General features: G+C 31.2%; 2 protein-coding genes across 5 annotated transcripts; both read left to right on the top strand.

The window, feature by feature from the left end:
* Positions 1-173: 173 nt before the first annotated feature.
* Positions 174-1475, top strand: LOC140667923 (uncharacterized). Of its 2 annotated transcripts, none has more exons than XM_072896299.1 (4): positions 174-422; positions 577-746; positions 840-1123; positions 1308-1475. In XM_072896299.1, exons 1-4 carry the CDS (start codon positions 205-207, stop codon positions 1401-1403), a joined length of 768 nt encoding a protein of 255 aa, XP_072752400.1. In that variant the 5' UTR covers positions 174-204; the 3' UTR covers positions 1404-1475. The 2 variants fall into 2 exon arrangements, with proteins under 2 accessions (XP_072752400.1, XP_072752401.1); XM_072896300.1 differs by having other exon boundaries at positions 177-422; positions 840-1141.
* A 2808-nt stretch (positions 1476-4283) lies between these two features.
* Dre4 (SPT16 homolog, facilitates chromatin remodeling subunit dre4) lies at positions 4284-11038 on the top strand. Of its 3 annotated transcripts, none has more exons than XM_072895502.1 (17): positions 4286-4609; positions 4720-4824; positions 5079-5243; positions 5326-5478; positions 5618-5764; positions 5860-6129; positions 6251-7537; positions 7690-7872; positions 7950-8081; positions 8161-8330; positions 8449-8632; positions 8804-8882; positions 8963-9128; positions 9210-9296; positions 9398-9463; positions 9525-9650; positions 9734-11038. In XM_072895502.1, exons 1-17 carry the CDS (start codon positions 4541-4543, stop codon positions 9738-9740), a joined length of 3396 nt encoding a protein of 1131 aa, XP_072751603.1. In that variant the 5' UTR covers positions 4286-4540; the 3' UTR covers positions 9741-11038. The 3 variants fall into 3 exon arrangements, with proteins under 3 accessions (XP_072751604.1, XP_072751603.1, XP_072751602.1); XM_072895501.1 differs by having other exon boundaries at positions 4287-4609; positions 8960-9128; XM_072895503.1 differs by lacking the exon at positions 9398-9463 and having other exon boundaries at positions 4284-4609; positions 8960-9128.
* Positions 11039-11053: the final 15 nt, after the last annotated feature.

Below are 11053 nucleotides of genomic sequence, written 5' to 3'. Positions count from 1 at the left end.
TTTCATAGATGAATCTCGAGTCTTCCTTCCAAAAGGAAAGAATATTTTAGGGATTTTTAGGGATTTACTAGAGACAACATTGTTTTACACGCCTGCAACTAATTTCACATATAAACTTTCAAATGATTGAGTTACAAATAAGTTAAGTTAAAAGTATATTTATTTATTATTTTTTGTGCAAATTGTGATTGCATTGCAAATATAATGGATAATAAAAATGTTCATTATACGGAACGGGAGAGAATGCTCTTGGCGCAGCTTGTTTCAGAAGAAAAAGCTATCGAAAATAAAAAAACAGGTGCTTCAGATCTAAAAGATAAGGTGGATGCATGGGAAAGAATCACAAAAAAATTTGATAACGAAGGATGTACACCTCGCTCTAGCAAACAGCTGAAAAAATGCTGGGATAATATGAAACAAAGGTAAAAATAATAATTTTACTAATAATTTTATTAATGATGAGGTTACATAATTATTTTAAGTGCACACATATTCTTCTTCCTATATACACTTTTATATACTTGGCTTGTTATATAATATTTTAATAATAATTATATTATTAATTAATTATTTTAGAAAACGAAAATTAAATACGACAATGCGGCACGAACGGCTTATGACAGGTGGAGGTCCTCCATCAGTACAACCGAATGATCCAGTGATGGCATTCATGGATGCAACAAATGCAAATTTAGATGTCGAAATTGATTGCCCATTCGACAGCACAGCAGTATTTGAGAAAGAATGTATAAGCACTACATATAATTCTTATTTTTTTATTATTCTATTATTATACATATATGGTAATAATAATTTATTCTTTATTTTTTGCTTTTCAGATAATGTAAAAATGGATTGTGCGTCTGAAAGAATAGTCATCGAAGATGAAAGTGAGAAAGAGAATGAGAACATTGATGATATCTGTCATGAAGATTATATCCATCAAAATATTTTATCTACATCATTTAGCACACCAAAAGAAAAAATAGCTATTTCAAGGAATAGCACATCAGTAGAAAAAAGGGCCACATCAAGCATAAACAATATATCAGAAAAAAAAGTTACTGCAAGTGTTAACGCATTAAAAGGAAAAAAAGCTACTTCAAATATTAAAAATATAGAAGTAAATTTTATGAATTAGGTTATATTAATTTTTTAATAGATTATATAAATAATTATTATTATTAATATAAATAAGATTTTATTGTCACTTTTTAAAATTAAGGTAGAAAAAAGTACGTAATAATCTTTATTGCAATAAATTAATGATAATGAAATACTAATAATAAAATAATTTCGATTTTCAGAATATCCGTGACGAAAAAGAGTTACGATTAATAAAAATACGCGAAACAATTGAGCAACAGCGCAAGCTTCATCGTAAAAAAAATAAAGATTGCTGAAACAGAGGAGCAGATTGTTCTTGTAAAACTTTTAAAGGAGGAAGAAGCGCTCAAAAGTAATACATGTAAATAATATATCTATAAATATGATAAAATGACTTTTGTTAATAATATGCTATAGATACAAGTTATGTTTTTTATTATATATTTCTATATGTTTATATGTATTTCAGTTTATACAAAGTTATGTAAAATATTTAATTATTTTTATAAGTGACTAAATAACTATAAGTGTTCTTATAAATAAATGTTATTCTTGATAATTAATATAAAATTCTATGTTTGTTATCAATTTAATGGAAATATATATATTTCTTACAAACAATGAAATATTGTCTGTTTATATTTTTAAACGTCACTTTGAAGGCGGTGTTTTGTTGATAATCATTGTCAGTATTGAAAATCTAAAGTGCATGTGACAAATTAAATAGATTTACAGTACTGTCAGTGAATACCAAAATGCGGTTTATATAAAAGAATAATTTATAGAGAGAAAGAGAGAGAGAGAAAGATTTATTATAAATAAATATAACATTCTTTAAGTTAAAATTTATACTTAATATATTATATATTTGTTTTATTTACAATTTGATCTTGTATGTACAAATCTAAATTTATTTATTTATACAGAAAGGGTCACCTTAGGGCGCGTTCGGGGAGACGCTATTAGCGCTAACAGCATTGTTCTATCTTTGTTCAACTTTTAATGAGTAACAAAAACAGAACGACACTGTTAGCGCTAATAGTATCTCTCCGAATGCGCCCTTAGTACATAAAATTCGAGGACACTTTATATAAGCAAAATCTAGGGAGTTAGCAGTCTAATATTATATAAAAGTCTGTGGTTATTATGTACATACAAATTGTATATTATATACCGAACCGTCTAGGAAATAAAAGTTAGCGGTCTAGTATTTTATATATTTATTATATTTTATATTTTTATTTTATATAATTTATATAATTTATATATTTTATATATTTTATTATTTTCGGTCCGGAATCTTCCCCTTAAACCTCTGATCCTACAACAAAAATTTGAGAGTGGGGATATAATTCCCCTTTCGCGGTCGTAGCATGAGAGGATTTTTTGTCGTAGGATAAAGGCACAATTTCACGCAGCGAGTAAAAGCTGGCGTTTTACCCCCACTCCACCGCCACGCAAAGTAGCGTTAAAAAGCTGTTCGCTATCGTCTCTGTCCTTTTCATGGAGCGAATAAAAGCTGGCGTTTTACCCCCATTTCATCACAACGCAAAGCGTTTAAAAAGCGACAATTACTGACATAACCGCAAAAATGGAGTTAGAATATAATCAATACGTCGAGTACATAAAATATAGACATACAGTAGCGGTTATAGCTGAAATTAGAAGACGGCGTATAGCTGCTGCTGTGTTTATTAAAAAAAAAGAAATAAATATAAGAAAAAAAGGTTTTGGGTAACTCCGATTTAAAAAAATTTTTAAATTTTTAAAATTTACTGTATGTATATAAATTAAAAAATACTGTATGTATATAATATATACTAACTTCGTCCATATTTTTGGGTGCTGTCAATTGATTAAACTCTTCAGCCATAATTTCTTCTTTTATACACTTTTAATTAAAATAATTTAAATTTCAGCGTTGCTTCAATTCGCTAAAAGTTGGACTGTGTCGAACTTTGAGCGTTTATTCCACAGACTTCTATATAATACTAGATTGCTAACTCCGTAGATTTTGCTTATATAAAATGTCCTCGAATTTTATGTACTAAGAGCGCGTTCGGGGAGATACTATTAGCGCTAAGGTGACCTTTTCTGCGCATGCGCTGACATGTGCCGACGCTATTATGATCAGTACATGTACTTCTAACCTGCTTTTGGTCTCTAATTCTTGTCAGAACACATGTCGTGTTAATAAAAAAAAGTAAGAAATATAAATATTAAATTATGGGATACAAATGTGCAGTTATTTTATATCTTTTATATAAGCTTGTTTATCATACTTAGTATGTATATACATGCGTGCAACACGCGCCTTCACAGCGCATGCACAGAAAGGGATGTCATACATACTTGTTTGTACATAAAATTAGAGCTGCCTTATACATAAGGAGTCAGCAGTTTAGTATTATATAGAAGTCTGTGGTTTATTAGCTGGATTCGTCATTCTGGCGAAAATTGATGGAGTGGGAGTAAAACGCCAGCTTTTACTCGCTGCGTGAAATTGTGCCTTAAAAGAGGTTTCGTAGCATAAAAGGGTCGTAGGATAAGAGGTCCGACTGTAGGTTTGTTTTTTATTCCTGCACTCCTGAACTAGTGCAGTAAGTTAGAACGAGAAAAAGTATATTTGTCTTATTCTAACTTATTGCACTAGTTTAGTAGTACATGAATAAAAAACAAACATTTTGGCTCTGTCGCTTGACGCTGTTAGCATTTGATTGACCAATCAGGATAGAGAAATCTTTGTCCCGATAGGTGATTGGTTCTGCCATTTTCTCTATTCATAGTGTTTTATAATTTAAGATCTCGTTTTAAATAAAATCTGAAAACGTTATATAATAAAGCCTAAACATTTTCTGGAAGCTGCGTATTGTTTTTATTATTAACATATCTAATAAGAAATATTTTTAATTTGACGATATAACGTAAAAAGAGATTCATTTAAAAATTTCTCATGTCTCTTTGTAATTCTAATCGCTTTGTATAATGACTTTTGGAACACAAAAAATTTCGGGCATGCGCCATAAAACGATTGTATGACGCACAAATTTATCTGTCCAATAACGTTTTGATCCTTTCCAGAAAAGCGACGACGTTATTGGCAGCTGCGCGAATCACGTGTCACTTTCTCGGCGTCGTAAAGAGCAGCCAATCAATCTCCCGCCTCTTCGGAAGAGCTGCGCGGGACGCGTTGCCGCGTCCTGTGTGCGAGAGCCCGTAATATTCGCATCGCAGCATCGCGGTGTGTTGCGTGTGTTTGGTGTTTTTTGCGGTTGGTTTGGTTATATATGTAAATCCGTACAAATCCCGCCATCTCCGCAGCTGTAGTCGCCGCCAGTTATTGTCGACGGACGGCGGCGGTAACGGAAGTGTCGAGCCGAAGCTACCTGTGGCTATCTCTACCGCCGTATCTGCGCGTCAACATACAGAAATCATGGCAAGCGTGTCTCTTGACAAGGATATGTTTTTCCGACGCATGAAGCGTCTGTACGCCGCGTGGAAGGTAAGCGTGCGGTGTGTATGCGTACGCCGGGGATGCACGTGTCTCGCGCCGTTCCTCGACGAGCCAACTCTATTTATTTCCATTTTTTATAAATCTTTTGTTCTCGACAGGATGGGGAAGTCGGCACAGATGACAGTTTCGGTAAGATGGACTGTCTCGTATCTGCTGTCGGCTCCGACGAAGACATCGTCTACAGCAAGTCCATAGCATTGCAGGTATGTATATATATTTTAGAGCTAGAGTTTTCATAAATCTTAACTGTAGATCTCTTCTGTATTCGTTACAAGTAATCCATCACAATGATGGGCTGATGTTTTCTCTTCTTTTTGCAATATATATTTATTTAAATTATAAATTTATCATATAGTTGAAAAATAAATAAACTTGGACATGCTAGTATCAAGATAAATTATATTCTTCTTTGAGTAGAAAAATAACTAATTTAATATAATTGTATAAATATTTTTAGACATGGCTGCTCAGCTATGAACTTACGGATACAATAATGATTCTGACAGAGGAATCTATTAATTTCTTAGCCAGCAAGAAGAAAATTGAATTTTTGAGGAAGGTGGAAAACCATAAAACTGAAGACACAGGAGTACCGGCTGTAAAATTATTTGTGAGAGATAGAGTATGTATATTGCACAATTTATGTAAGAAATTTTATTATCAAAATTATCAGTATTATTAAGCAATATTTAAACATCTTAAAGAGTGATGAAGACAAAGCAAACTTTGGAAAACTCATTGAAATAATGAAACAAAGCAAAAAAGGCAAGACCTTGGGAGTATTTTTAAAGGAAAATTATCCTGGTGCTTTTATGGATGCTTGGAGAGCTGCTTTAAAAAATGAATCTTTTGATACAGTGAGTAATATAAAATATACATTATTTGCTTTTAAAATAAGATAAAAAATAAAATAAAAAGATAATACATATAAATATACATATATATAAATTTAAAAGTTATAAAATATCTTTTTCTCTTTTCTTCGTATAAATTTAGGTTGATGTAAGTGCTGTGGCTGCTTATGTTATGTGTCCAAAAGAAGACACCGAAATACTTACTATAAAGAAAGCTTGTCTCGTATCAGTAGATGTTTTTACAAAGTATCTGAAAGATCAAATAATGGAGATTATAGATTCAGACAAGGTACAGTTTCTCATTAATTACATGTGAGATTATAACTGAATTTATGAGAGGAAAAAAAATTTTTTTTTTAAATTGTGATTATGTGTCTATTTCAGAAAGTTAAACATTCAAAATTGGCAGAAGGCGTAGATACAGCCATCACAAATAAAAAATATGTAACTGGCGTAGATATTACGCAAGTTGATATGTGTTACCCTGCCATTATACAAAGTGGCGGAAATTATTCACTTAAGTTTAGTGCTGTTAGTGACAAAAATACTACTCTACATTTTGGTGTTATTGTTTGTTCATTAGGAGCACGTTATAAATCCTATTGTTCAAACATAGTAAGAACTTTATTGGTTAATCCCACAAAGACAATTGAGGTATGTAGGAAAAACGAAAATTATATATAAATATATAAAAAATTATGTAATAATACATGAACTCTTACATAAAATATTATTTTATAAAGAGTCTCTTATAATTTACGAAATTTTTTTACAGGAAAATTATAACTTTTTGCTACAACTTGAAGAGGAGATATTGAAAAAGTTAGTTGCAGGAACAAAAATAAGTGAAGTATATGAAGCTGGTATTAAATTTGTAAAAGAAGAAAAATCAGAAATGTTAAATCATTTGACCAAGAATTTTGGATTTGCTATGGGCATTGAATTTAAAGAAAGTTCTTTACTCTTGGGCCCAAAGACTAACGCAATAGCTAAGAAAGGCATGGTATTCAATGTTAATGTTGGTCTTGCAAACCTTACCAATCCAGATGCAACGGACAAGGAAGGGAAAATCTATGCCCTTTTTATAGGCGATACAGTTATGGTGAATGAAGGACAGCCTGCTACTAATTTGACTCCATCGAAAAAGAAAGTGAAAAATATAGGCATATATGTGAAAGATGACGAAGATGACGAAGAAGAAGGAAGTGGAAAAGAAAACGAACCAAAACCAGAGATCCTCGGACGCGGAAAAAGAACAGCTGTGATAGAATCTAAATTGAGAACAGAACATAGTTCGGAAGAGAAGAGAAAGCAACATCAGAAAGAGTTAGCTCAGCAGTTGAACGAAATTGCTAAGGCTCGATTGGCCCAGCAATCTGGCGGCAAAGAACAAGAGAAAATACGTAAATCCACAGTATCATACAAAAGTTTAAGCCACATGCCGCGTGAACCAGAGGTCAAGGAATTAAAGTTATACGTGGATAAGAAGTACGAAACTGTGATTTTACCTATTTCTGGTATTCCAGTACCGTTCCACATATCGACAATTAAAAACATTTCACAGTCGGTAGAGGGAGATTATACGTACCTTAGAATAAACTTTTTTCATCCTGGAGCGACAATGGGACGAAACGAAGGTGGATCTTATCCTCAGCCCGATGCAACGTTTGTTAAAGAAGTAACATATCGAAGCACAAATACCAAAGAGCCCGGTGAAATTTCTGCACCATCGTCAAACTTAAATACAGCCTTTAGGCTAATTAAAGAGGTTCAAAAGAAATTCAAAAATCGAGAAGCGGAAGAAAGAGAGAAAGAGGATCTCGTAAAACAGGATACTTTAATATTGTCGCAAAATAAAGGCAATCCAAAGTTAAAAGATCTGTACATTCGACCGAATATTGTCACAAAGAGAATGACGGGTGGTTTAGAAGCGCACACAAATGGATTCCGGTACACTTCAGTCCGCGGTGATAAAGTGGACATTCTTTACAATAACATTAAGAACGCCTTCTTTCAGCCATGTGATGGTGAAATGATTATACTGCTTCATTTCCATTTAAAAGTATGTATTAAAAATTGATGCCTAAAAGAAATATCTTTTAATTATCACATTATGTACAAAAGCAATATTAATTTTTAATTATTTTAATATAATCTATAAATTTTTAGCATCGATACAGTACATAAGTATATAAATGTTTATTATTTTTTCAGCATGCTATTATGTTTGGTAAAAAGAAACATGTAGATGTACAGTTTTATACCGAAGTTGGAGAAATTACTACAGATTTAGGTAAACACCAACACATGCATGACCGCGACGATCTTGCCGCTGAACAGTCGGAACGAGAATTGAGACATAAATTAAAAACTGCTTTTAGGAGTTTCTGTGAAAAGGTACGTGTATATAAAATTATAGATTACTGAGTTTATATTTAATTATACTAATGATAGTGTCTATGTGTTGTACAAAGGTTGAAGGAATGACAAAGCAAGAGATTGAATTTGATACTCCATTTCGGGACTTGGGATTTCCTGGTGCACCATATAGGAGCACTGTCTTGCTTCAACCAACTAGTGGATGTTTGGTTAATCTGACAGAATGGGTAATGCATATATTGTAGTGAAACAAAATCAATATTTCAAAATAAAGCAAAAAATACATTGTGCTGCATTGAATTTTAGCCTCCATTTGTCATTACATTGGAAGATGTTGAATTGGTTCATTTTGAAAGAGTACAATTTCATTTGAAGAACTTTGACATGATTTTTGTCTTCAAAGATTATCACAGAAAAGTAGCGATGGTAAATGCCATTCCTATGAATATGTTGGATCATGTCAAAGAATGGTTAAAGTAAGTGACATATTTAACATAAAGTTAACAATTTTCCACATTGGAAAAGATGTAATATACATATGATGTATATTATTATAATTATAATTATTATAATTGTAAAATTTGCTTCTTTTAGTTCATGTGATATTCGATATTCGGAAGGTGTTCAGTCTTTGAATTGGACAAAAATTATGAAAACTATAACAGACGATCCTGAAGGATTCTTTGACAGTGGAGGCTGGACTTTCTTAGATCCTGAAAGTGATGCAGAAAATGAAGAAGTTGAAGATGAAGAGGAAGAAGAAGATGATGCATATGAGGTGCAAAATCTTTTATGAATTTTTTAAAAACAAATATGTATATATATATATATATATATATATATATATATATATAAAATTATATATATATATTTATTTATTATATATATTATATAATTTATTATTATTATATAAGAATTCATTATGATATTTATATTTAATTTGTTGTAGCCATCTGATATGGAGAGCGAGGAAGAATCTGATGATGATAGTGAATACTCTGAAGCTTCTGAAGATGATGATAGTGAAGGTAGTGTTGTCCTAAATTATATTTTATTAATTTTACTTTTTAATTTACTTCATTTTGTTTTGGTGTATTTGTTTCAGAAGAAGAGTTAGGCAGCTCTGAGGAATCGGGTAAAGATTGGTCAGATTTGGAACGAGAAGCGGCCGAAGAGGACAAAGAGAGAGGAGATGATCGTTACCGTGATGATTATAGTTCCAGCAAGAAGAAGAAATCAAATCGAAGACAATCTCCATCTCCTTCAAAAGACAGGTATTATGCACATAGATATATTTGATATTTTATTATCTATTGAATATAGCAAAAATACATATTTTTTGTTTTGTTTATAAGGCATAATTCTAAGCACAAGAGTTCCACAAATTCAAAGAGTAAAAGCTCGTCCAGCAGTAAGGATAAGCGATCACCAGACAAACACAGGTAAATTGATTTATTATAGCTTAAAAATAATATATTTCTACGTAAAGTGCAAGTTTCTCTTTTGCAAAATTGTATTGAGTTTTGTGCTTCGATAATTAAAGAACGGATCGATCACGGAGTGGGGGCTCGCACAAGAAGGGGTCTCCTTCCAAATCATCCAAACACAGGTGATTACCGTTAAATTTTATTCCTTTAATGTCATTATAATTTGGAAATTTGTTTGTCTAGCCCCAAGAAGAGTGACAAACATGATAAGCGCGATAAAAGTAAGTCGTCGCATTCTTCGTCCAACAGTAAAAAACGCTCCCGCGAGGACAGTTCAGAAAGAAATGATAGGGCGTCTAAGAAATCTAGGTAAATAATTATTAATATATTTATGATTATTAAATTTATCATTTTTAATTTATTTACTAATTTTTAATTACTAAAATTTACAGAAAGTAAATGTAAAGGATCTGTGCACTGAAAAAGAAACACAGAAAATCACAACAAATACCATGCTGATTCTAAATAAGCTTTCTTACTTAAGATATAGCAATTAGCTGATCTATAAAAATAGTACATTTTCTTGCATTGAGTGAGCAGGAGTGAATTATGTATGTTATTTATGGCGTTGACTGGTTACTTCCTCTCTCGAATTCTTTCTTATTTCGTTCTAGAATATTTAACTTTTCAACATATACTTAGTTTATTTTAATATACAGTAAGTTCATACATCGATAACAGTGATAGACACAATATAATATATACATTAACATTCTGCAATCACATTTCAAATGTACATAAGAAGAAAATTTGATATGAAGTCAAACTGTGTTGGAATGCATATATATTAGATTTCTTATTTAATATTTTTTTCAAAAAACCTATCAAAGAGAGTATTCGATTACTTCTCTCTGTTATTTTATTTTTATTTTTTTTGTGTTTTTGATAATATAGTTTCTAAGATTAAGTATATATATTTCATTCCATTCCTCATTCGATAATGGTAGGGATCGCGCTATAAAAATATACGTTTGTTTTAGTAAATTCTCGATAACGTATATAATGTATAAAAGTAATGAACTGATTAAAACGGATAAATTTAAAGTACCTACTTTTTCCAAGAGGCATTATCTCAAAAGCTTACCTATAATCTATCTCGAAATATTTTCAAATCAATGAAATATATTCAAATTTCGTATCTATATTGATAAGAAATATATGATATAAAGCAGCATTAACACGAGCATTTCTAACTCGCAGATTGTGAGCTATAAAGAAAATAATCATAGAAATGCAAGATAATGTACTAACGGCAAATACGATTCATCAATGTGGGCCCCAATAGCGAATTTTTCTTGGCACTTACTGATGCGATTTGAAATCTTATTTACAGCATTTTTTATTTTACGAATAATTATAATTAATAACAACAAAATTATACTCCGTATTCTTTATTTGAAGAAATTACACACCTTATTTAACTATTTTTTTTATCGATTTTAATTATTTAGAGAGTTGGATATATACTTTGCAATTTTCCTCATGCATTTTGTCTATATCGAAAAAAACAAGAGGCTTATTGAATGGTAAGCTGAAGAAGTGAATTGAATGTTATCCAAAACTCATTTGCCTACTTCTCAGAGATTTGTACACTTAACGTCTGAAATAACATCGTCCTTAAGTTATTTATCATTAATGTACAAATGTCATTTGTGGTTTTTATATTCCAAAATGTATGTAATGTTGATACATAAAAATGACTGTTTTTATTA

The sequence above is a fragment of the Anoplolepis gracilipes genome, chromosome 7 (assembly GCF_047496725.1).
Source record: "Anoplolepis gracilipes chromosome 7, ASM4749672v1, whole genome shotgun sequence".
In the NCBI taxonomy this organism is placed as follows: domain Eukaryota; kingdom Metazoa; phylum Arthropoda; class Insecta; order Hymenoptera; family Formicidae; genus Anoplolepis; species Anoplolepis gracilipes.
This window is presented reverse-complemented; position numbering and strand designations above follow the sequence as displayed.